General features: G+C 42.5%; 2 protein-coding genes across 4 annotated transcripts in view; one reads left to right on the top strand and one right to left on the bottom strand.

The window, feature by feature from the left end:
- The window catches only part of LOC130235447 (protein mono-ADP-ribosyltransferase PARP14-like), a 40,455-nt gene extending 23,106 nt beyond the window's left edge, over window positions 1-17,349 (top strand). Inside the window, exons 16-26 of one of the 2 annotated variants that reach the window (XM_056466035.1) lie at window positions 5,267-5,443; window positions 7,722-7,894; window positions 8,018-8,105; window positions 8,617-8,733; window positions 8,924-8,986; window positions 9,074-9,253; window positions 9,328-9,501; window positions 11,258-11,878; window positions 12,635-12,789; window positions 14,736-14,910; window positions 16,103-17,349. In XM_056466035.1, the coding sequence (XP_056322010.1) occupies window positions 5,267-5,443; window positions 7,722-7,894; window positions 8,018-8,105; window positions 8,617-8,733; window positions 8,924-8,986; window positions 9,074-9,253; window positions 9,328-9,501; window positions 11,258-11,878; window positions 12,635-12,789; window positions 14,736-14,910; window positions 16,103-16,398 (2,219 nt within the window). In that variant the 3' untranslated portion in view covers window positions 16,399-17,349. Of the gene's footprint in view, window positions 1-5,266; window positions 5,444-7,721; window positions 7,895-8,017; window positions 8,106-8,613; window positions 8,734-8,923; window positions 8,987-9,073; window positions 9,254-9,327; window positions 9,502-11,257; window positions 11,879-12,634; window positions 12,790-14,735; window positions 14,911-16,102 lie in introns of both variants that reach the window. The other variant, XM_056466034.1, reaches the window with a different exon arrangement.
- Window positions 17,350-17,682: 333 nt separating this feature from the next.
- The window catches only part of ubxn4 (UBX domain protein 4), a 14,240-nt gene continuing 4,440 nt past the window's right edge, over window positions 17,683-27,482 (bottom strand). Inside the window, exons 6-13 of one of the 2 annotated variants that reach the window (XM_056466037.1) lie at window positions 27,418-27,482; window positions 27,054-27,108; window positions 26,799-26,963; window positions 26,562-26,689; window positions 23,426-23,528; window positions 22,104-22,235; window positions 20,043-20,251; window positions 17,683-18,164 (exon numbers count right to left, since the gene is read on the bottom strand). The exon at window positions 27,418-27,482 is cut by the window's right edge and continues 53 nt beyond it. In XM_056466037.1, the coding sequence (XP_056322012.1) occupies window positions 18,026-18,164; window positions 20,043-20,251; window positions 22,104-22,235; window positions 23,426-23,528; window positions 26,562-26,689; window positions 26,799-26,963; window positions 27,054-27,108; window positions 27,418-27,482 (996 nt within the window). In that variant the 3' untranslated portion in view covers window positions 17,683-18,025. Of the gene's footprint in view, window positions 18,165-20,042; window positions 20,255-22,103; window positions 22,236-23,425; window positions 23,529-26,561; window positions 26,690-26,798; window positions 26,964-27,053; window positions 27,109-27,417 lie in introns of both variants that reach the window. The other variant, XM_056466036.1, reaches the window with a different exon arrangement.

Genomic DNA, 27,482 nt, shown 5'->3' with positions numbered 1-27,482 from the left:
CTAGCATGAATTAGCATGATTCTAGCATGAATTAGCATGTTACTAGCATGATTCTAGCATGAATTAGCATGTTACTAGCATGATTCTAGCATGAATTAGCATGTTACTAGCATGATTCTAGCATGAATTAGCATCGTTCTAGCATGATTCTAGCATGAACTAGCATGTTACTAGCATGATTCTAGCATGAATTAGCATGTTACTAGCATGATTCTAGCATGAATTAGCATCATTCTAGCACGAATTAGCATGTAACTAGCATGATTCTAACATGAATTAGCATGTTACTAGCATGATTCTAGCATGAATTAGCATGTTACTAGCATGATTCTAGCATGAATTACCATGTTACTAGCATGACTAGCATAAATTAGCATCGTTTTAGCATGAATTAGCATGTTACTAGCATGATTCTAGCATGAATTAGCATGTTACTAGCATGATTGTAGCATGAATTAGCATGTTACTAGCATGACTCTAGCATGAATTAGCATGTTCTTAGATAGACAGACAGACAGACAGACAGACAGACAGACAGACAGACAGGCAGACAGATAGATAGATAGATAGATAGATAGATAGATAGATAGATAGATAGATAGATAGATAAAAACAGTTGATAGATAGATAGATAGATAGATAGATAGATAGATAGATAGATAGATAGATAGATAGATAGATAGATAGATAGATAGATAGATAGATAGATAGATAGATCAAAACAGTTTGAAGATGGATGGATGGATGGATGGATGGATGGATGGATGGATGGATGGATGGATGGATGGATGGATGGATGGATGGATGGATGGATGGATGGATGGATGGATAGATAGATAAAAACAGTTTGAAAAAGGATAGATAGATAGATAGATAGATAGATAGATAGATAGATAGATAGATAGATAGATAGATAGATAGATAGATAGATAGATAGATACATAGATAGATAGATAGATAGATAAAAACAGTTTATAGTGATAGATAGATAGATAGATAGATAAAAACAGTTGATAGATAGATAGATAGATAAAAACAGTTGATAGATAGATAGATAGATAGATAGATAGATAGATAGATAGATAGATAGATAGATAGATAGATAGATAGATAGATAGATAGATAAAGCTCATCCATAAGTATGACAGTCTGATCGAAAGCTATGAGGTCACAAAGTTTGATCTAATGTTAAGTCAATGACAGTCTTTTGCAATGGAAGTCTATGGGACAGTTGTTGCTAGGGTGCAGTATCTAGTTGTTAGGGTGTGGCTAGAAAGTTAAAAGCTCATCAGTGATTGGCAGTTTGGTAGTCTGAGTTAAATGAGCCCAGTTAGAAGTCAGTGTGACACTCTGATGCAGAGTTATGAGCTCACAGAGTTTGATTCAATGTTAAGTCAATGACAGTCTTTTGCAATGGAAGTCTATGGGACAGTTTCTAGGGTCCAAAAGTGGTTGCTAGGGCGTGGCTAGAAAGTTTAAAGGTGATCAGTCATTGGCAGATTGATAGTCTGAGTTAAATGAGCCCAGTTAGAAGTCTGTGTGACAGTCTGACGCAGAGTTATGCGCTCACAAAGTTTGATCCCATGTTAAGTCTATGGGATTTTTCCGGTGGTCCCGGGGGTGTTTTCGGAAAACCGAAAGTCGGATCAGTCGGAAAAGATATAGCAATCCGAGTCCGAATAGTTCGGAGGTCTGGTGCGAGTTTGGTGGTCATAGCTCGAAAGCTCTAGGAGGAGATAGAGTTTAATTTTTAGTCTCAGAAGAAGAATAATAATAACTAGATTATTAAAGTTTGAGGACAAACTTTGAGGCTGGCTTGTGAAAGTCTGTTGATAATAGTTTATTTAGTTTAAAGTAGTTTTAAAAAACACGAAAAGATAGATAGATAGATAGATAGATAGATAGATAGATAGATAGATAGATAGATAGATAGATAGATAGATAGATAGATAGATAGATAGATAGATAGATAGAACGATTAGCATGTCATTAGCATGATTCTACTATGAATTAGCATGTTATTAGCATGATTCTAGCATGAATTAGCATGTTACTAGCATGATTCTAGCATGAACTAGCATGATTCTAGCATGAATAAGTCTGTTATTAGCATGATTGTAGCATGAATTAGCATGTTACTAGCATGATTCTAGCATGATTTAGCATGATTCTAGCATGAATTAGCATGTTACTAGCATGATTTTAGCATGAATTAGCATGTTACTAGCATGATTCTAGCATAGTTTAGCATGTTACTAGCATGATTCTAGCATTAATTAGCATGTTACTAGCATGATTCTAGCATGAATTAGCATGTTACTAGCATGATTCTAGCATGAATTAGCATGTTACTAGCATGATTCTAGCATGAGTTAGCATGTTACTAGCATGATTCTAGCATGAATTATCATGTTACTAGCATGATTCTAGCATGAATTAGCATGTTACTAGCAAGATTCTAGCATGAATTAGCATGTTATTAGCATGATTCTAGCATGAATTAGCATGTTACTAGCAAGATTCTAGCATGAATTAATATGTTACTAGCATGATTCTAGCATGAATTAGCATGTTACTAGCATGATTCTAGCATGAATTAGCATGTTATTAGCATGATTCTAGCATGAATTAGCATGTTACTAGCAAGATTCTAGCATGAATTAGCATGTTACTAGCATGATTCTAGCATGAATTAGCATGTTACTAGCATGATTCTAGCATGAATTAGCATGTTATTAGCATGATTCTAGCATGAATTAGCATGTTACTAGCGTGATTTCAGCATGAATTAGCATGTTACTAGCATGATTCTACCATAAATTAGCATGTTACTAGCATGATTCTAGCATGATTTAGCATGTTACTAGCATGATTCTACCATGAATTAGCATGTTACTAGCATGATTCTAGCATGATTTAGCATGTTACTAGCATGATTCTACCATGAATTAGCATGTTACTAGCATGATTCTAGCTAGAATTAGCAAGTTACTAGCATGATTCTAGCATGAATTAGCATGTTACTAGCATGATTCTAGCATGAATTAGCATGTTACTAGCATGATTCCAGCATAAATTAGCTTGTTGCTAGTCATTGCTAGCATGTGAACCATACAGGATTTATGGTGTGCTAGCATGAGTCAAATAAGCCAACCCCCGCTTCTCTACGATGTTCTGATACTGAGATATAGCTGCTGTTATATCGTTGCTAGGTTAGTCTGTTTTGTTGCTATGGAGTTGATTGACAGCTTAGACTGATGATGTATCAAAGCTTCTTGCCAGTATGAAGAGTTAAAAACAACCCCCATGTCTCTACAACACTGCAGCATGATGATATCAATCTGGGCCTTTATAATGGAAGTCTATGGGGACCGTTGCTAGGGTGCAGTATCTGGTTGTTAGGGTGTGGCTAGAAAGTTAAAAGGCCATCAGTGATTGGCTGCTGGCTAGACTGAGTTAAATGAGCTCAGCCATTAGTCTGTATGACAGTCTGATGCAGAGTTATGAGCTCACAAAGTTTGATCCAATGTAAAGTCAATGAGCATCATTTGCAATGGAAGTCTATGGGACAGTTTCTAGGGTCCAAAAGTGGTTGCTAGGGCGTGGCTAGAAAGTTTAAAGCTCATCAGTTATTGGCAGTTAGGTAGTCTGAGTTAAATGAGCCCAGTTAGAAGTCTGTGCGACAGTCTGACGCAGAGTTATGAGGTCACAAAGTTTGCCCCCATGTTAAGTCTATGGGATTTTTCCGGTGGTCCCGGGACGTTTTTCGGGAAACCGAAAGTCGGATCAGTCTGAGGAGATATAGCAATCCGAGTCCGAATAGTTCGGAGGTCTGGTGCGAGTTTGGTGGTCATAGCTTGAAAGCTCTAGGAGGAGATAGAGTTTAATTTTTAGTCTCAGAAGAAGAATAATAATAATATTAATAATAATAATAATAAGTTTAAATAGGATAACAGTAGTCTGGCTTGCTACACAAGCCAGCCTAATAAAAAAAAAAAAAAAAAATAATAAGTTTAAATAGGATAACAGTAGGTTGGCTTTGACAAGCCAGCCTAATAAGTTTAAGATAGATAACAATATGCTGGCTTTTCAAGCCACCATAATAAGTTTAAGATAGATAACAGTATGCTGGCTTTTCAAGCCACCATAATTATATACAGAGATCAGTGTGTGGAGATGGCTACACCATGAGCCTCACACACCACTGTTTCCCTGTTCTCATGTAAATTACATGAGTGTGAACCCCGGTGGACCACAGGCCAATCAGAACACACAGCAGACTGTAGCGTGACTCACATACCACGCCCTCATCATTTGCATGCACTTTAGGTCATTTATCCAGACTTGACAAGCATCCACATTATCAGGAGGACACAGACTGATATGCAGCTCTGGGATCATTAATATTCACGCCTCAGGCGCCGTTTGATAAACCACAACGTTTCACAGTGAGACAACAATGATCTTATATTTATAAGAGCTAAAAATAATACGCTTATATTTACTTTCCATGCATGTGGGACTTTTATTTTGAAAATATGAGGCTCAGATTGTTTACTATGCGTTACTCTGCAACAACTGTAGCAACACAAAATGCAGGATATACAGATTGTACATTAATTCAGCTCCACCCTGAAGGATACCCTTCCTTCCTTCCTGGGATACCCCAGGCTGATATTACTTACTGACTGTGGTTTCTCTGACATTATAACTTAAAAATACAACACAAAACATCTCTATCAGTCTCTTTTGTCAAGTTTAATTATAATTTAGAGTATATTCACAACAAATTTAATGAGAAAATTTGGTTAACGTTACTCTGATGTGCTTTTATTAGAGAGCTTGCTTACTTCTTGTAGGTAAAATAAACCTCCACCCAATAGGTTAAGAAGATTTAACTCGGCATCTAATTCCTTTGCGGATTCAGCTACATACCTACTAGTAGATATCAGAACAATATAATTTATTGAGCCAATGCAGTATAGGCACCTTTAAAGAGCTTTAATATGTTTTCATTGGATTAAAAGCCTTTACCTTTTGGTTGACAGTGCAGCGGCTGGTGATTAAATGTTTCTGTCGTGTTGCGTTTAGTGCAGACAGACACAGTGCTTATCACTGGAATTTTGTGTTGCATGTTGTTAGGACAGGATGTTACAATACAGCACTGTATAAATGCATTCATTCAGTAATTATAAATGGATGGTGTGTGTGTGTGTGTGTGTGTGTGTGTGTGTGTGTGTGTGTGCGTGTGTGTGTGTGTGTTCAGGCCCTCTGCAGGGTGATGACGCCGCAGTGACTGCCGCTGGACTCCTGCACAGTGACCTGATCCTTCACATGCTTGGCCCACACTCTGCCGAAGAGAGCCGGACACGTGTGCGGAAGGTTCTGGAGCGTTGCGAGGAGAAGCAGATCACCACCGTCTCCTTCCCGGCCATTGGCACCGGTACACAGCACATCTGTGTGTGTGTGTGTGTGTGTGTGTGTGTGTGTGTGTGTGTGTGTGGGGGGGGGGGGGGTTTATGATGAAATGACAGAAATGTGTAAAATGTCATGGGCATGATACTAGTATTACTTCATTAAGGTAGTATATGAGGACATGGTCTTGTGTCTTTGTAATTCATTCATTCATTTTCCTCTGCTTATCCGGGGATGGGGGCAGCAGTCTCAGCAGAGCAGAGCTCAGCAGACTTTTCCCTCCTAGGCACATCCTCCAGGGGGATCCAGATGTGTCCCCAGGCATGCTGAGAGACATTGTCCCTCCAGTGTGTCCTGAATCTCTCCCTCCTAGTTGGACTAGCCTGGAACACCTCCCTAGGTAGGCATCCAGGAGGCATCTGAATCAGATGCCCGAGGCCCTCAGCTGCTACTCTGGATGTGGAGAAGCAGCAGCTCTACTCTGAGCTCCTCCTGAGTACATCGCTCTTCACCCTATCTATAAGGGTGTGCCCTGCCATTTCAGCTGCTTGTATCTGAGAACCTTCATTCCTTTTTTGAGTCCTTTCCCACAGGTGAGAGTAGGAATGAATACGGACCGGTAAATCAACTGTATTAATCCTGCACCAATCTGTCTGTCAGTTTCACATTCCATCCTTCCCTCACTCGTGAATAAAACCCCAAGATACTTGAACTCCTCTACCTGGGGTAAGGACTATCCTCCAACCTGGAGACGGCAAGCCACCTTTCTCTGGTGGAGCAACATGGCCTCGGACTTAAAGGTGCTGATTTTAATCCCAGCCACATCAGACTCAGCAGCAAACCATCCAAGCATGTTGAAGGTTCAGGTCTGATGAAGCCAACAGAATAACATCATCTTCGGTTAACAGAGATGAAATCCTGTGCCTGTGCCTTTAAATTCGGTTCATAAAAATAAAAAGAGAACCGCAGCCATGCTGGAGTCTAACATGCACTGGAAACAAGTCTGACTTACTTCAGCAATGCAAACCAAAAAGGACAGCCCTTAACAGAGTGCCTCTGACCCCATACCAGAGCACTCCCCACGGAATGCCATGAGGGACATGGTCGAATGACTTCTACAAGTCCACGAAACACATATGGACGGGTTGGGCATATTGCCATGAACCCTCGAGCACCCTGGTGAGGGTATAGAGCTGGTCCAGTGTTCCACAGCGTAGAGGAAATCTGCATTGTTCCTTCTGTTTCCGAGGATCAGACCAGATCGACCGGATCCTCCTCTCCAGTACCCATAGACTCTTCCAGGGAGGCCGAGTGTTCCTCCTATAGTTAAAAACACACCCTCCAGTCCCCCTTCTTAAAAATGAAAACCACCACCCCAGCTGCCCAGTACAGAGGTAATATCCATGACCTCAATGCATTATTATGGATACGTGTCAGCCAGACAGCCCCAAAAAATCTAGAGACCTGAGAAACACAGAGGGTATCTCCTCCACATACTGCTGCTTTGCCACTGCGGAGCTTACAAATCTGTCTTTTTTTACATCAGTGACTTTAGCTTGGGTGACGGGTGAGTCCACCCCTGCATCCCTCATTTCTGTTTCCTCAATGGAAGGCATAACAGTGGGATTGAGGAGATGTTAAAATGATTTCTTCCAACATCTGACTACATCCCCAGTCGAGGTCAGCAGCTCCCCACTTCTACTGTAAACAGTGTTGGTATGGAACTGCTTTCCCCTCTTGAGGCCACAGAATCTCTTTGAGGCCAATCCCTCTGACATCTGGTTGAGCCATATGTTCCCAGTGGACCCTCACTATATGGTTGGGCTTGCCAGGTCTGTCTGGCTTCCTACTCTGCCAGCGGATCCAACTCACCACCAGGTGGGGATCAGTTGGGGCTCTGCCCCTCTTCATACCCTAGTGTCCAAGACATATGGTTGGACATCAGATGACATGACCACAAAGTTGATCATGGTTTTTTGAACCGCTCTTAGTCTGAACTGTCACCTAAGACCTTTTTGCCTTGGGAGACCCTACCAGGGGCATTAGGCCCTGACAACATAGCTCTTAGGATCATTAAGGGACTGAAAACCCTCCCCCATGATAAGGTGGTGGTCCATGTAGGAGCCTTGTAATTCAAAACACTTAAAAATACTTAAGGGGTCTTTAAAATTCATTGTTAGGTGTGCTGTGAGGGTTGGTTTAGGGGAGGGCCATATATTGTGTTTTTACTCGATGAAATACATTACACTTATGGAGAGTCCTCATAAACCACCAATACCAATGTGTGTGTGTGTGTGTTTCTCCAGGAGGTGGAGGTGTTCAGGCTGTGGATGCGGTCGCTGCAATGCTGCAGGGCTTTGCAGATCACCTGACAAAAAGCACCTCATCGGTGGTCAAGCTCATCTACATCGTGATCGACCGTGACAGCATCTTGCAGGAGTTCCTGGATGGCCTCAAAACATGGAGAGCAAACGCACAGGTAGAGGACACACATTTAACATTAACCACTTCTGAACCAGTCTTAAACATCCAACTCACAGTGTTGATGCTTCTTTGCACATGGACATCCACACACATCCACACACACACACACACACACTAGGCCAGCAGAGATGAAGAAGACGATGAAGATGAAGAAGAAGAAGAAGATGATGAGGTCTGCAGCTCCTCATCTGATCCAGAAGCTGACGGTAATGCAGTGTTTGATAAGCTGAATATGGCCATACATCAGTCATTTGTGTTTTAAAGGGCCCCTATTTGAGATGTAAGATATGTCTGTGGTTTCTCCCGAATGTGTCTGTAAAGTTTCAGCTCAAAATACCTATTAGATCATTGATTATATATCTTAATTATTTTAATTAAGAATTTGCCCATTTTGGAGAGAGAGCAAAGTGTAGCTGTTGTGCCTTTAAATGCAAATGAGCTGGTTCTCCCCGCCCCCCTGTTCCCACATATGTGTGTGTGACCCTTGAGTCAGCAAAACAGTACTGAGTCAGACATGATGAAGCAGAGGTACAAATATCAAGTAAGGCTGATCCTATTTTAACATCAGGAAATAATAAATAAGAGACCTGTTGTGTTTCTATCAGTGTAATATGACCGTGGAAACACTATACTACACACACTTATGACCAAACTGCTTCCAGGAGTTCTAAATATTGCATGATAGAGGCCCATTAAGTGTTGCCGTTTTATCAGTAGAAGCAGTGGAGGTGTTTCTGGGCCCGCTGACCGTCAGGGTGTCCAGCGGAGACATCACCAAGGAGAAGGTGGAGGCCGTGGTCAACAGCACCAACACAAGCCTCAACCTCAGCTCAGGTCAATCATAAACACTGTTCATTGCTCTAAATCTGATCATTTTCCAGACATGCTGCACTCATCCAATAGTACAAAACATGCAAACATGTAAACTACACCACTGCAGGTTCTGCACAGCCCAACTGAGCTTCTATTTATACATGATGAATGTTCTGCTCTTGCTAAAGTGAGCACGTGTTCTCATCCACAGGTGTCTCAGGTGCGATTCTCAAAGCATCAGGATCAAAAGTGGTCAAGGAGTGTAAAGCCAAAGGTAAACCGTCAGTCTGCAGTTGTAAATGTGTGTGTTCATGTGGAAGCTCACTCTGAATTATTCCTTCATGTCCGTGTGAATGTGCAGCACCTCAGCCTGCAGACGGTGTGGTCCTGACCAGAGCTGGAAACCTGACCAACTGCACACACATCGTCCACATGGTTGGACAGACCAGCAGGAAGGGCATCCGCAGCTCCATGGCCAAAGTGTTGAAGACCTGTGAGGAAAACCACATACAGTCGATCTCATTCCCGGCTCTGGGAACGGGTGAGTTCATCTGTGCAGAAACACACATCAGTGTCCCAGATGAAGACGATGCTGACCCACTGACTGTCCTTCAGGAGCTGGACATCTGCCCGCAGCCGCAGTCGCTGACGCAATGACCACAGCTCTGACTGACTTTGTGAAGGACTTGCCCAAACATCTGAAGCGCGTCCACATTGTGATCTTCCAGCGGAAACTGCTGCCCGACTTCCAGAAGGCTGTGAGGAGCTGCAGGAGGATGATGGCATCAGGTGCGTTTCACTGCAGCAACAGCGTTTCTCAATCCCGGCCCTCGAGCACCAGTATTACAACTATCTTACATGTCTCTCCTATTAAACACACCTGATTCTGATTACCAGCTCAACAGAAGAGCTATACATGAGCTGTGTTCCCATTGACAGGTCCCTACACAGGTCGCACACTAAAAAGCCATTTAAATGAGACACATATGCTGCCTTTAAAATGAAATCAAGAGTTCACGCTAAGCTGATGATTGATTATAAAGCGTGTTTGGCATGCTGTCCCGGGAGTGAGTCCTGAGCTCAAAAGATCCTCGACCCTGGGGCTCCCTCTCATTTGCAAGGCGAGAGGGGAGTTTGAGCTCAGATAGATCTCGAACTCTCCTGCTATTTATGGCAAATGACAAATTAGGGATTGCTACGGAGAGATATACTGCCGAATAAGAGCTCATCTATGGTGCTAATTTGGTTTGATCAATTCATCTATGTCACAAGTTTTTTGGACTGTGCGGTAAACCGGGGAACCCGGGGGAAACTCGTGCCAGCATGGGGAGAACATGTAAACTCTACACGGACACGTCAACTGGCCTGTTAGAGACTTGGACCTTTGACATTCTTGCTGTGAGGCAACAGTGCTAACCACTGGGCCACCGTGGCACCCTATTGAGGAAAAGAAAGGAGGATTAGGGGTGGAAGGGGGATTCTTCAAGCCGAAGATGACTGAGGAAAGAAACTCTGGTTATTTATAGTGAGTTAGGAATCATCTGATTGGTGAATCATGCATTAGCTAATGCAGGACCAGCTGTGATCAATCATAAGTCTCTTCTCGAGTTTATAATAATTAGTTTAGAAATAAACTTCACTTATTGTGGAGTTCACTTTGCAGAGCACTTCTGGTCGAATTAAGCCCCATACAGATCACACATTTTCCGCAGATGTTGCCATGATTTGGTTGATGTAGGGTGTCGTGGTAAGTTGGGATGCAAGACTCAATTGTTTCTTAGTGTACCACAACCGATGCCATGTCTGTGACACTTCACAACATTAGCACAGAGAGATATGTCTGATATGCTTAATGTTAACCCTGCACTTCACTAAGAGCTCCGTCACATGGGTGAAGCTGACCAATAGGAGCACAGAATTTCTTCCAAACACAGCTTTTAGAATGGTCAAATGGGAAAGAGAGGACTGTGCTGCTTTCAAGACAAGGAAGAAAGCTTTGTGGATTTCTGGCAGCAGCGCGCTTGCCTGTGTAATGTACCATCACTGACGGCTGAGGCACTTCAGCTGACTGGTGAGTGATCACAGGAATTACCATTCAAAGTCAACGAATTAGACAGTTAGGCCCAATCCCAATTCTCCCCTTTAGCCCTTCCCCTTACCCCTACCCCTCGTTTTGTGCGTTCACATGAAGGGGTCAGGGTGTCCCAATTCGCTTTAGCTTGAAGGAGTAGGGCTAGATACCCCTCAAAACGGAGAAGTCTCAAGTCAAATTTTGAGACTTAAGTCTGACTCGAAACAAGTCATGTGACTGGAGTCCCCCACCCTCGAGTACACACGACATGTCAAGACTTTACCTAGACAAAAAAAGCTTAATCTGACAATAATAATGATACTGGTATCTGAAAAGAGAAACATGGATGTGCAGAGCAGTGGAGAGCGAGGCACTGAACCGAACCAGGATTGAGAAACACAGATTTAGTTTTACATAGACGCGTGTCCAAATGATGAATGTAAATGAAGTTAATAACCTGTATACTGTGAGCAGCAGGTCAGGTCAAGCCCCTGCAGACGCACAAACCACCGCCGGCTCTGTGTCTAGCGAGGGAAACGGCTGCGGTGTCGTTCCCCATGATGGAGATGGAGGTGTACGGGACATCCAGAACACAGCTAGCGGAGGTGACGAGTCTGCTAGATGACCTGCTGTCGGAGGAGAGTGAGAGGAAAGATCTTCAGTCCAGACACATCACAGACCTGACAGAGAGTGACGCTGAGGCCGTGGTGAGCCTGAGCCGGGCCATGCAGGTCAGAGTGCAGATGGAGAGTCTGGAGCAGCTGACGGTGTCGGGCAGGAGGGAGGAGGTGCTGGAGGCCGCGCTGAAGATCAGCCTGTTGCTGCAGGAGGCGCAGGAGCGGGCGGCACGCAGGGCGGCAGTGCAGCGGCTGCAGGACACTCTGAGCTGGGAGCTGCTCGCAGGAGAACGCTGGACGCCCATAGATCCCTCTGTCAGCTACGACATCGAGCTGGCCTTCCACAGCCAGCAGAAGAGCTTCCAGTTCCAGCAGGACGGAGACACGCTTACAGTGGACTTCAGCCACATGGAGCTCCGCAGCAGCACACAGGAGACTGCCAGGATCAAGAGGAGTCTGCGGGGGGACTCAGACACGGGTACGAGATACATCAGGGCAGTAGTGGAGCTCACGGGACACACACACACACACACACACACACACACACACAGAAGCACTCAAACACTCACGCTGACACATACACACACATTAACAAACACACAGACACCTCAGTGAAGGAGACAGCCTTCTAATCACTCTCCCACACACACACACACACACACACACACACACACACACAGCGTATAAACTCAGACATTTGTGTGAATCCTCTACACTGTACTGCATCTGCAGTTATTAACATTATAACACCGTTCGTTAATTAATGGTGTGTATATTAACATGCGCATTATTACTAAATACAGGCACCATATGTACGTTTCGCCACTAGAGGGCGCACAATCACAAACAAAGGCAGTAAACTAGAGCAGATGTAAACACTGCTATAGAAATTCAGCAGACTACGTCCACTGTAAGGGTCAGTTCAGCCAAAAATAAACATTCTGTCACTTACTTCCTTCTGTTGAACACTGCTGAAGATATTCTGAAGAATGCTGGAAACCGGTAACCATTGACTTCCACAATATTTGATTTTCCTTCTATGGAAGTCAATGATTACCGGTCTCCAGCATTCTTCAAAATATCTTCTTCTGTGTTCAGCAGAATGAACTGAAGGTTTTGAAAGATGAAAGTCTGAGTAAATGACAGGATCTCCATCTACACGGTGTCTGACGAACACTACAGTGTGTCTGCTGGAGTTTGATATAATCAGAGACTTTGCTCGTCTGTTTCTCAGCAATCATTCATCCTCCTCCAACATGGACCAAAATGGACGGCCGTGATTTAGAAGTCGTCGCCCTCCAGTGTGATTCAGAGGAGTATAAGAAGATAGAAGCAGAGTTTGTGCAGTCCAGCAAACACCCCGACGTGTCTCCGGTACAGGTGCAGCAGGTAAACAGTCCGCCTCCTCGACTGAAAGATCCGTTTCCATCATGCGCCCTGATTAAAAACATGAATCACACACTGGCTGCTTCTTGCATTATGGGATATTGATCAAAGCCGTGTAATTATGTGTATATTTCCACAGCAAAAGAGCTCAAGCAATGCTGTAAATATTGCCACAGCCTGTTTAGGCTGCAAAAACAAAGTCTGTGCAGAATCTAGGATAGTCTGGCTGAGCACTGAGCAGACTCAAACCCACATGAGCAGCGCTTCAACAGCTTCAGCAGGGAGGGGAATAGAAATGAAATAGCAGTGAAGAAGAGCCAAACCTTAACAACAGGCTTAACAACATGATATAACATGAACAAAACTGAAGTACCATTTAAAATGAGAACAAAAATACCTTAAAACAAGAGGTAGAGTTCCCTGATTTCAGTGTCTGGAATTGAACGTGGAAAATTCCAGTTCGAACTCTGTGATTGGCTGAGTAGAATAATCAGCTCTGTGATTCCCGTCCAATAAAATCTCATCAGCCCAACGTCAAGACCTGCGCGCCTTATAAATGCAGCACACATTAATCTGCAGCCAGTTATACACTCAGTTTCTGTCCTGTTTCTGGTCCAAATATCTACAATATCTTTAATCAAGAAGGATCTTCTAGACCAGTGGTTCCTAAAGTGGGGGTCAGGACCCCTTTGGGGGGATTTGCGGGATAATGAGGCAGGGTCCCTTGCTGCTTTAAAAAAAGCTAATTAATTTTATTAAAGTATTAGAATTAGTATATTTCACCCATAACCCACAGAAGATTAAAACAGAAGTTAACAGTTGTGCCTCCTGGGGTGATGACGTTATATTAAAGACACAGCAATAGCGTCAGATGCAGCAGATTGACTTTATGGCACTCACATACATTAAAATAAATGCAGGCCACAGCTGAACATGGAGGATGATCTCTCAGTGGAGTTCTCCACAATTAAATGGAAAATAGATTTGGGCCTATTGATGTGTGTGCGCCATGGCATGCAAGGATTGTGTATGCATAACCATCTCAGAGCATATTGGGGGTCGCGAGTCACTGGCATTGCTATGTTGAGGGTCGCGGGCTGAAAAGTTTGGGAACCCCTGTTCTACACAGACAGAAATAATGAGTGAATGAAGAGAGTTTCTCCGCAAATCAAGCACAATGATGCAGGAAATACTGTTATTTCAAAGCAAAAACAAGGTCTATCTGCTTAATTTAAGGAGAAACTCGCCTCATTTTGATGCATTACTTCTGAAAACATGTTTCACTTGTCTAGAAGATGCTTCCTGATTCAAGAGTTTGTAGAGATTTGGACAAGAAACAAGACAAGCTCAGAGTGAGAAACTCCTGTGTGCAGTGTGGATCTCACTATTAGCTACTATTACTCAGAGTGAGTAGTGTTTACAGCAGGTTCTGACCCCGAGTCACACAACACTGACTCATGATTCTGTAGATACGGCACAGAGCAGTGAAGCTTTACTGATAATGAACGGACAGGAGGTGATGAATACGAGCGTACATGATGAAGTGTACAATAAAGATCAATCAAGTTCAACAGCAGTAAGATCTGCAGTACACTGAATAAACTGAGAGGGCCAATATAGTGACATGTTATATCATTTATTACATCAGAATTAAAAGTGCACTGTAGAGTTGCAGTATTGTAGATGTATTTCTGTAGTTACTCTTCTGAAAAGTGCAGTACACTACATCATGGTAGAGCTTCAGCAATACTACTGAAGTGTTTGGAAACCATTGACATGAGCAGGAAAGCTAGTAGCTGTACTGCAGTAGTGTTGTAGTAATACAGTGATAACTGCACTTGTCAGAAGTGAACTAAAACTGCAATATTCCTCTAAACACTGCAGTGATTATCTGTAAGAGGGTCCGCTGCTGTGATGGCGGACCGCTGTAATGATGATCTGTGTGTCAGATTGACAGGATTCAGAGTCAGTCTCAGTGGCAGAGATACAGCGTGCTGAAGCAGGCCGTGGATAAGAAATACCCCACGCAGAGCAACGAGCGGCTGCTTTACCACGGTACCACCAGAGAGATCTGCCAGAAGATCAACAAGAACGGCTTCAACCGCAGCTTCTGCGGGAGGAACGGTGCGTTACACATCTGACACCCGAGTTCCCTGCTGAAAAAAACTGCTTAAACCAGCATAGGGTGGTTGGCTGGTTTTAGCTGGTTGACCAGGCTGGTTTTAGAGGGGTTTTGGCCATTTCCAGGCTGGTTTCCAGCTATTTCCAGCCTGGTCTTAGCTGGTCAGGCTGGAAGATGACAAGCTAAAACCAGCCTAATCAGGCTGGTCAAGGTGGTTTTAGCTGGTTTGAGGTGGTCATTTTCCAGCCTGACCATCAGAAAACCATTCAGAAACGGTGCCTTAGTAGAGGTCTGTGTGGGACTGTGCTTATAGTCCCGCTCCCGCCTGGTTTTATTCCGCTCCCGCCGCATATTCAGCCTTTGTTCACCCAAAAAGGGCGCTAGAGTTGTCGCTAGTCATTTTTTTTGGATAATTTCTCACTAAGGGGGTCTGAAAAGTCGATAAATATAGCGACAAAGTCTGGACTATGAAAGCTAGACTGGTTCTGTGTGATCTGGGCTACTGATGTCAACAAAAAGGCAGAACTGAAGCCAGCACTGGGTGTGATTAGCACCGCTCAGGGTTTGGACAGATGTTCAGATTACTGCTGAAGGCGTATGAGGATGTTCAGGAAGCAGGAAACTGTACTGTATTTACACGGTGCTCATAATCACGGATATAAACACAACCCATCAGCATCATACCAGTCCTGCTGTAGAGCGTATTCAGACAGCAGGCGCTTCGGACACGCTGCGGGTACGGTTATCAGAACTGAACATGTGTGGTGTGATATACAGCAGCAGTTACTGTAAGGGACTATCTGAACTTTATCTGGTAACCCTTTATTCTGATGCTCCATCTGAGTATTAATAGACTGACTGCTCAATATCTGCTGCTAATCAGACATTTAACTGACTGTAAGGAACTCTGTTAGTACATGTCAGCTTACACTAACCCTAACCTAACAGTCTACTGCTGATCTAAGAGAGTTAGTCAGCATGTAGATGCAGTGTCACTTATATTCAGCAAACAGACCATCAAAATCAAGTCTGACCCGTATTTATATTCCAAACGTTCCTTTAAAGATCATGACTAACTCAATATTTTCCATGTCATATTCCCCCGGTGCATTGGGAACTGGACTGGGTTTGGACCTAAGTGTGCTGTTGAGTTTGTTTCTATGGTCTGACAGCTGTGTATGTGTGTGTTGGCAGCCGTGGCTCATGGGGACGGCACGTACTTCGCCCGGGAAGCCTGGTACTCATGTCAGGACCGGTACTCGAGTGTGGACGGGTCGGGGCTGCAGTGTGTGTACCGGGCACGGGTGGTGACGGGCGCGATGTGTAAGAGCCGTGCAGGCATGAAGGAGCCGGAGCCGCTGGATGCAGCAGACCCGCAGGCTGGACTTCACGACTGCGCTGTCGACAGCCTGCAGAAACCCTTCATATTCGTGGTGTTCTGTGACGCAGGAGCCTATCCTGAATACCTCATCACATTCAAGTCCATATAGACACACACACACACACACACACACTCACTTTACTATTTACAGCTTTGAAGAGAACTGACCTCAGCACAGTCACAGAGAAACTGCTTTAAGCAAAACTACTGTCAACCCCTGCCTTCATTACACAAGTCAAGATCGAGCTCTTAAAGGCACAGGACACACAGCTATTACAGCTTACTCATCTTCAAGTGGATCCAAACCTTTATAAGCTTCTTTCCTCACTCAAACACAATAGAGGATAACCGCTGGAACTGCCGACTTTCACAATATTTGGTTTCCATGCAGTGGTTATCCATTTGCAACATTCTTCAAAATATCTACTTTTGTGTTGAACACAGGAAAGAAGCTCATAAAGATCCGCTTGAGGGTCAGTAGATTGTCAGTTTTTGGGTGGACTGTCCCTTTAAGATCAGATCTAATAATGTGAGTGAACTGAGCAGTGCCTTCAGAGTGGATTAATATTCATCATGTTTACAGTTCACAGTTAGATCCTGTCAGCTAATTTTACTCAGTGGATTAATGAACAAAGCAGATGTTGCAGTATTATAATAATGTCTGTCAAATTTACTTATTAAAACTGATTAATATTGTCATCTCAGGTCTATTAGAGAAGTTTAGAAATGTAAAATAAAGCTTAAGATCAGTAAATGCTTCAGATGTGTTGCTGGATCATTGTTTATTACTGGAGCCTCACTGCAGTGTGTTAAAGTGGGAATATATTCATCTCCTGCTGATATCTGGAGGAATACACGTTTATTTGCAGATGCTGCTGGCACTGAAGCTTCATGATGATCATTTAATGTTGTTGTTGTTGTAATTATGAAAGCATATCAGCTTGCAGGTGAATCATGCAGATGACTCACTCACTCGAGTGATTCACTAAGAAGAATCAGTTAAATGATTCGTTCGTGAATCGGCCATCACGAGGACACTTTAAAAGAAAAACTTTGCTAACATTCGTCTCCGTGTATTAATGGGACATAGATTTCTGAAACATAATAAAGTGTGTGTCAATGCATTAACAATACATTTAACTCAACACTTCTGCTTTACCGTCAGCTCAGAATACATTACAAGACTGTAATGATGAAAATACTGTTCCTCTGATTCCTGAATCTGAGTTTAAAAGCATTTATAGGCAAACAACAACATGCTACCAATTTCTGCTTGTACGCTCAATTTAATTCAGGCATTACATTTCCTATTTAATTTTACAACTTAAAATTAGTATGTAATGTACACACACACACACACACTTCTCTAGAACTCAATAATGCAGTACAGTAGTGAAAGGAACCCAAAATACTTTAATATGAGTTACAAAACATGACCTGATGAGCCGAACAGAAAGCAGAGCGCGCAGATGAGCAGTCTGGGCAGTTTGCTATCAATGAATCAGGGTCTGGTGGAGCGGGTCAGAGAGCGGCGGTGCTGGACTCATCATCTGCTGGGATTCTACAGTTAAAGATGCGTCTGCGCTCCGCTAACACACACACACACACACACACACACACACACACACACACATACATACACTCGGCAGTCCGCCAAGCCATGCTCACACCCTGTTTATATTAGAGCGACGCGTGCGGGAGGGGGACGAAGAACACACACACACACACACACCGCTCTACATCTGCTGCGTGGAGTTCCCGTTCCATGTGTTGTTGTCGTCCTCGCTGTCTTCAGGCGTGCGTAGACGGTAGATTTTACCGTCTTTCTTGAAGTCCTCGGGTCTCTTCTCCAGCACACGCTTGCGGACCGCATCCCTGCAGCAGAGAAATCAGGACAAAACAAGAGAAATCAGGAGAATATTCAGGAGGAAAAAAAAGAAATCAGGAAAAATCAAGAGGAAACAGGAGAACAGTAAAGGAGAATATCAGGAGGAAATCAGGAGGAAATACAGAGAACAATCAGGATCAGGAAAACAATCAGGTGAAAAATCAGGAGGAAATTGTGAAAAATCTGGAGAAATTAAGAGGAAATCAGGAGAATAAGCAGGAGGAAAACAGGAAAACAGGAGAAGATCAAGAGAAAAATCTGGAGAAATCAAGTGAGAAATCAGGAGAATAATCAGGAGGAAATCAAGTGAGAAATCAGGAGAATAATCAGGAGGAAAAAAAAAGAAATCAGGAAAAATCAAGAGGAAACAGGAGAACAGTAAAGGAGAATATCAGGAAGAAATCAGGAGGAAATACAGAGAACAATCAGGATCAGGAAAACAATCAGGTGAAAAATCAGGAGGAAATTGTGAAAAATCTGGAGAAATTAAGAGAAAATCAGGAGAATAAGCAGGAGGAAAACGGGAAAACGGGAGAAGATCAAGAGAAAAATCTGGAGAAATCAAGTGAGAAATCAGGAGGAAATCAAGAGGAAAATCAGGGGAATAATCAGAAGAAATCAGGAGAACAATCAGGTGAAATCAAGATGACATCAAGAGGAAATCGAGAGGAATTTATGGGGAATAATCAGAAGAAATCAAGTGACAAATCTGGAGGGAATCAGGAGAACAATCAGGTGAAATCAAGAGGAAATCAGGAGAATAATCAGGAAGAAAGCAGGGGAATAAGCAGAAGGAAAGCAGGGGAATAATCAGGAAAAATCAAGTGACAAATCTGGAGAAATCAAGAGGAATTCATGGGAATAATCAGAAGAAATCAAGTGAAAAATCAGGAGGAAATCAAGAGGAATTCATGGGAATAATCAGAAGAAATCAAGTGAGAAATCAGGTGAAATCAAGAGGAAATCAGGAGAATAATCAGGAGGAAATCATGTGAAAAATCAGGATAAATTAAGAGGAAATCAGGGGAATAATCAGGAGGAAAATGGGAAAACAGGAGAAAATCAAGAGAAAAATCAGGTGAAATCAAGAGGAAATCAGGAGAATAATCAGGAGGAAATCATGTAAAAAAATCAGGAGAAATTAAGAGGAAATCAGGGGAATAATCAGGAGGAAATCAAGAGAAAAATCAGGTGAAAACAAGAGGAAATCAGGAGAATAATCAAGAGGAAACCAGGAGGAAATCGGGAATAAACAGGAGGAAATCAGGAGTAAAATCAGGAGAAAGTCAAGAGGAAATCAGGAAAACAACAAGAGTTAATCAGGAGAAAAATCAAGAGGAAATCAGGAGAATAAACAGGAGGAATTCAAGAGGAAATCAGGGGAATAATCGGGGAAATCAAGAGGAAATCAGGAGAATAAACAGGAGGAATTCAAGAGGAAATCAGGAGAATAATCAGGGGGAAATCAAGAGGAAATCAGAAGAATAATCCGGAGGGAATCAAGAGGAAATTAGGAGAACAATCAGGAGGAAATCAAGAAGAAATCAGGAGGAAATCAATAAGAAATCTGGAGGAAATCAAGAGGAAATCAGGAGAATAATCCGGAGGAAATCAAGAGGAAATTAGGAGAATAATCAGGAGGAAAATCAGGAGAATAATCAGGAGGAAATCAGGAGAATAATCAGGAGGAAATCAGGAGAATAATCAGGAGGAAGTCAAGAAGAAATCAGGAGGAAATCAAGAGGAAATTAGGAGAATATTCCGGAGGAAATCAAGAGGAAAATCAGGAGTAAATCACAAGAAAATCAGGAGAATAATCAGGAGGAAATCAAGAGGAAATCAGGAGTAGTGTGTGTGTGTGTTACCTCTGTGGCTCTGTGCTGGAGCCGGTGGCCGTGGGGGGGGATGCTCTGGTGTGTGTTCCCGCAGCTGGAGTGTGTGTAGGGCTGAACAGCAGAGCACTGATGAACCTCCAGACAGCCAGCAGAGGGAAGAGCAGAGAGCTGAACACGGCCCACACTGAGGAGCTGGAGGAGGAGGAGGAGCGGACCACTGCTGCACCCGCACCGCTCCACTGCTGCACACACACACACATATTAGGGAGAGAGAGAGACACACACACACATGCACACCTCAGAGAGAGTGAATTGTCAACTGAAAGACTGTGTATATATTTATATGTTGTTATATTTATATATATATATAGTCTTATGCAAAAGTTTGAGCACCCCTCTGTGGCTGCATAGTTCTGTGCTCTTTCTTCATAAGAGAAGACCAGAGTGAATTGTCATTGGGTTTCTAGAGAGAGCTAGATAATGTCATGTTTTTCAGACAGAAATCTGCAGTGTAGCAGTACTGAGTTGTGTGAAATTACACTGAAACTGAAAAAAGGCTGTGCAGAAGTTTAGGCCCCCTCTCTGTGTGGATCTCAAAACCTGTAGTCACTTAATGCTGATTGATTACAACACAACATTGATTTGAGTGACTCAGTAAACCTTAACAATCCCAGCCCAGGTGCAACCAGTCATGAAGAAGGAGATGTCAGATAGCTGATCGCTAGTTGTGTTTCTCCTTATTGTGAACCTGAAAGTAGCAACATGGGAGCCTCAAAAGAACTTCCTGATGACCTAAACGCCAGGATAATTCACCAACATTAGTTAGGAGAAGGATGCAAACAGTACAAAGGTTTAAAGTCAGAATTATTTGGACGAAGACAGAATGGTCACAGACAGACCACAGACCACCTCCACAGAGCTCCAGGATCATCTCACTGCTGATAGTGCCACTGTACATCGCTCCACAGTCCAGCAGACTCTTCACACAGAACAGCTCAATGGAAGTTGATGCAGAAGAAGACTTCTCTGTGTTCAGCCAATAAGAGTCATCTGAGGTGTGCAAAGGCTCATCTGGACAAGCCAGAATCATTCTGGAGGAATATAATGTGGACAAATGCCATGATGGAACAACAACACAGCATTCCAGGAGGAGAACCTGCGCCTACTGTAAGGTATGGTGGAGGCTTCATCATGCGGTGCGGATGTGTCAAGCACAGGTACTGGACACCTTGTCAGAGTTAAAGGTCTCACTGGTTCCACACAGCATCAGCAGATTCTGAAGAACACTGTTCAGGAGTCAGTCAAGAGGCTGAAGTTATGGCAGGGTCGGATGTTTCAGCAGGACGATGACCCAAAGCACGGTTCCAGATCTACCGAGGAGTTCATGCTCAGACACGATACAGTGATCTAGAATGGCCATCCCAGTCCCCAGATCTCAACATTATTGAACATCTATGGGTTGATTTGAAAAGGTTAATGCTCTGCACCCATCAGACCTGACTGAACTGGAGGGATCGTGTAAGGAAGAGTGATCTAAAAGCCTTCAGCAAGAGTTCAGGGACTCATCCTTGACTATTAGAAGCGTCTACATGCTTATTTCAGCTAAAGGTGGCTCTACAGAAGATTGATATCTCTATTCTGTTGGGGGGGCTCATTTTTGCACCTGTCTGTTTGTGTTAAGACTGCAGCTGCATCTGTTGATTAAATAAATGTTATATCAGAACTGAAATCTGATCTGAAAGACCAACAGGCCACGGCTGCAATTAGGAATATTATCAGGGGTGACTAAACCTTTGCATAAGACTGTATATGTGTGTCACACCGGCATTCGCTTGGTGTGTGTGTGTCACTGGCAGCAGCACTATAGATTCGCTTGGTGTGTGTCGCACCAGCACTATAGATGCACTGTGTATGTGTGTGTATGTGTGTGTGTGTGTGTGTGTGTGTGTGTGTGTGTGTGTGTATGTCGCACCGGCAGCAGCACTATAGATGCACTGTATGTGTATGTATGTATGTGTTTGTGTGTGTGTGTGTGTGTGTGTGTGTGTGTGTGTGTGTGTGTGTGTGTGTGTGTGTGTGTGTATGTCGCACCGGCAGCAGCACTATAGATGCGCTGGGTGTGAGCTCCAGCTCCAGCAGGGTTCTCTGCAGGTCTTCATCTGTGAACTCTCTCCTGGGGAACATGGTGGCCAGAGTGAACTGACCGTAGCGATTCCCCACCTCCTGATCAACACCAGCACAAAACATCATCACACAACCACATCAAACATTAACACTGAGGGGATCTGCTTGAGGAAAACACATCATCATACACGACCAAACAAACAGGAACAAAAGAGTTCTAACAGAGTCAGCTTTTGACAATCCCCTGTTTACATACTCAGACGGACTGATAACGTGATGATCTGCTGCTCTTTACATACAGAAAACACACGAGTTCTGTTCTTTACCTGGTCAGATTTACTGAAGAGATTCATTCAGTTAGATTTATGCAGATGACATTGGTTTTATAATTAAACAAATCACACAAGGAGGCTTTAAAGCTTGTGATTTTCTGGTATCTGCACTAAAACTGCAGTCCTGTAGGAAGGCAAATTATTAAGTGCATTTGTTTACATGGCAAAACAGGTCTTTTTCACCAAGAAGGTCCATATACTGATTAGATCAGGGCCTGGTGTGTGGACTTTGCGGGTTTTACGATGTGGTCACATGTTGATTGGTCAGTTTGAATGTCTCAGTATTTGGGCTTTGGTCACATGGTCAAGAAAGAGACAAAATAGCTGGTAAACATTGCTCTGTCTCTCTTCTTGCTCTGCGCTTTACCTGCTGTCTCTCTCCCTCTCTCTCTCTCCCAGGTAACTTTATTTCACATTTAAGCTGGGTACAATTATCATCATGTTTTAATCATTTCATATTTGATCATTTTATACAGTTATTTTGTAATTAATTCAGTTGTAACCATTGGGAATTATGGTCATTAAATCATCTCATTTTCAAGTCTTTGTGAATTACTTTTAACATCAACACTTAATTGCTCCATATTGCAGTACAATACAATCACATAATAGCGGCGCTCTCCCACATTTATAGCTATTAATGCTGCCTTTCTTTCTGTTTTTGGTATAAGATTGCAGAAGGATGGTTTGCCTAGAAATGTTCACTTTTCACCATAATACTGATCACTTTAGTCATTGGGCAAAACTACAGTTCGAACCGCTAAAAAACTGATTGTTACAGTGCTATCAGAGCTGCAGCTGCATTAGTGAATGAGTTACGAGCCACTAGCTATAAACTGTGTCAGGGTTTATGCCTTATGAGATGAGAGTCTTATTTCATCAGGCTTGGAGTTTTAATATTATTAAATGAACAGACTGTGAGCACAGAGTGAGACAGTGAGCAGGATGACCTCTGACCTGCGAAGCAAACTGTCTGGCCTCCTGCAGACGAGTCTCTGAGGGAAACTGGTTAGTAAAGGATGATCCGTCAGGCAGACGAAACTGGATCCTGGCGATAGCACTGAGGACAGAAGACAAAGAAACACCATCATCATCATCATCATCGTCATAATCTTCATCACTACTGTCATCATCATCACCATCAAAATGATCACAATGATCTTCATCATCACCATCAAAAACATCATGACTATCACTATCTCGGTCATCATCACAATCACCATCAAAAAATAAAAATCACAATCAAAATCATCATCATCACTCTTCATCAAAATTATCTTCATCACAATCATCAAAATAAAATAATCATTATCATCACCATTAGCCCTGTAATCATGACAACCATCATCACTATTGTCATTACCACCACCACTACAATCATCACAATCATAACCACTCCAGTCATAACCACTGTCAAAATCAACTTCATCATCATCACTATTGTCATTACCACCACCACTACAATCATCACAATCATAACCACTCCAGTCATAACCACTGTCAAAATCAACTTCATCATCATCACTATTGTCATTACCACCACCACTACAATCATCACAATCATCACCATCAAAATCATCATTATCATCACTATCATAACCACTCCTTTCATAATCACTGTCGTCATAATCACTGACAAAATCAACTTCATCATCACAATCAAAATCATCATTATTATCATCACTATTGTCATCACCACCACCCAAACATCAAAACATCTTTTTCATTACAATCAACACCTTCAAAATCATCCTTATTATCAACATTATCTTCCTTGTCACCAACGCAATCATCACCATCCTCATCATCACCACCGCCAAAATCATCAGTTATCCCAATCATTTTCTTTATCTGTCATCACTATTATCATCACCACCACCAAAATCATCACAATTATCTTCTTCATCACAATCAAAATCATCAGCTTCACCATCATCACCACCACCACCACCAAAATAATAACAATCATCTTTATCATCACCATCTTCATCATCATCGTCGTCAACACGATCAATATTGTCATCCCCACCACCAAATTACTCAACATGATCACAATCACCACATCAAAATCGTCATTATCATAATCATCACCATGCAAAAAAATCATCACAATTATCTTAATCACAATAATCACCATTATCATCACTATCATCATCACCATGCAAAATAATCATTATCGTCATCATCAGTCATTTTCACCAGCATCAAAATCATCATCTATCCTGTCATAATCACTATCATCATAACCACCAACAAAATCATCACAATTAACTTCATCACAAACATCAACATTAAAATCATCACCATTATCATCACCACCACCAAAATAATCACAAACATCTTCATCACAATCAACACCTTCAAAATCATCCTTATTATCATCATCATAACCATCCTTGTCACCAATGCAGTCATCACCATCCTCATCATCACCACCAACAAAATCATCACAATTAACTTCATCACAAACATCACCGTTAAAATCATCCCCATTATCATCATCATCATCACAATCTTCTTCACAATCATAACAATAATAATAATCATTATTATCATTATCACCATCCGTCACCACCACTCCCAAAATCACCACAATCACCTTCTTCATACAAATCTTCAATATCATTACCATCATCATCATCAACATCACCATTCCTGTCATAATGACTATTGTCATAACCAGCAACAAAATTAACTTCATCACAATCAGCATCATCATAATCATTATAATCATCAGTCATCACCACCACAAATCATCATGCTCATCTTCATCCCCACCACCATTACTATCACAATCATCATCACCATAATTATCACCACGTTAATCACGTTCACCAAACACCACCATGAGAAAAATCACATTCATCACCACCAAAATAACCATTAATATCATCACCAAAATCAAAATCATCACATTCATCACCATCAACACAATCATCATAATCACCATCACCATAATTATTACCACGTTTATCACGTTCACCAAACACCACCATGAAAAAAAAAAAAAATCACATTCATCACCACCAAAATAACCATTAATATAATCACCAAAATCATCACATTCATCACCATCAACACAATCATCATAATCACCATCACCATAATTATCACCACCTCTATTGATGTTTATAATCATCACATTCATCACAACTAATAACCATCACTATCACCACCACAACCAACATCAAAATCATCATCACACTTATCAACAATATCGCAATCATCACAACCACTATCACCATCCATCACAATTATCAACACCTGTATCGTGTTTATCAAAATCATCATTCATCACCACCAAAACAATCATCACCACAACCATCAAATTATCATTCATCACACCCCAAATCACCATCATTAAAATCATCATTCATCACCACCAAAATAATCATCACCACAACCATCAAATCATCATTCATCACTACCAAAATAATCATCACCACAACCATCAAATCATCATTCATCACCACCAAAATCACCATCATCACCGCCCTCATTTTCATCATTACAGTTGTCATCATCCCCATCCTCATTATCATCACTATTATCATTACCGCAATCACGTTGTTCATCACAATTATCTTCTTAATCACATTCATCACCACAACCAAAATCCTCCCCATCATCATCATCATCATCATCATCAAATTCTGCACCATCACAATCATCACAGTCCTCAAAATCATTACACTTATCAACATCATCCACCACCAAAATCACCATGATCCACACATCACCATAAAAATCACCACGCTCATCTTCATCATCACAATTATCACCATCACCTGTCATCATGCTCATCTTTATCCACACCATCATCATCATCACAATCACCACCACCATCATCATTTATCGTTATTTTATTATAATGATTGTGTTGATGATGAGTCTGATGATTTTATAATTAATAATTAGATGGTTAATAATAATAATCATCATCATCAATTATCAACATTTCCATCATGTTCATCAAAATCATCATTCATCACCACTAAAATAATCATCAGTAAAATCACCATCATCAGTGAACTCTACCTGTAACAGGTGTAACAGGTGTAACAAGTGTGTGTTTGTGTGTGTGTGTGGTCACCTCCTCTCTCTCTGTGTGGCGTCTCTCTTGACTTCCTGTTCAGCGGCTTTTGCCTGCAGTGCTGCAACTCGAGCTGCTTCCAATTCCTGTTGGGTCTGAGCGTAACGAGCCGCTCTGTCCGCTCGGTCCTGCGGAGGAAACACACACACACACGCACATGTGTGAGAGAAAGTGTGTTTGTGTGTATGAGTAAACCGATCTGCAGGACACATTAGGAGTGTGTGTGTGTGTGTGTACCTGTGCGATCTGCTGCTTGACTCTCTCTCGGGCTGCTCGCTCCTCCATCTTCTCTCGGTTTCTCTCCTCCAGCAGGCGTCTGGTTTTCTCCTCCTCCTGCTGCTTCTTGTACTCCAGCATCTCCTTCCCCAGTTTGCGGCGCTCCACCTCCTTCTGGATCTCCTTCTGAAGTGACACACACACACACACACACACACACACACACGTCATTCACGTCTCCTTCATGATGATCAGTCGTCCTGAAGCCAGACTCACCTCCTCTTCTGCTTTCTTCTTCTGCTCGCGTCGCTCCTCCAGCTTCTTTGTTAATCTGAAAATCAATGAAGACAATCATGAAGTCCCCGAAAGTGCAGACAGCAGGTGGCGCTGCTCAGTGAAATCTCTCAGTGGGATCTGGAAGTCAGACCTCTCAGGGGTGTTCAGTAGATGTGATATACACACTTTTAATAAAAAACCCCTCCTGACCCTTTGGGGACCTCTAGCAGAGGTCATGACCCCAGATCAGGTGTGTGGAGTCTGCTGTAAGTGTGGTTTCCTGCTCTGTGTGTGTGTGTGTGTGTGTGTGTGTGTGTGTGAGAGAGAGAGAGAGAGTGTGTGTGAGTGTGTGTGTTTCTCTCACCGCTCCACCTTCACTTCCAACTCCTCTCCCGTCTGCTCTTCTGCCTTCTCCGCCTCCACCTTTGG

The sequence above is a fragment of the Danio aesculapii genome, chromosome 9 (assembly GCF_903798145.1).
Source record: "Danio aesculapii chromosome 9, fDanAes4.1, whole genome shotgun sequence".
NCBI lineage: Eukaryota > Metazoa > Chordata > Actinopteri > Cypriniformes > Danionidae > Danio > Danio aesculapii.
Note: the sequence above shows the minus strand (reverse complement) of the source record. Positions and strands in the feature narration are given on the sequence as shown.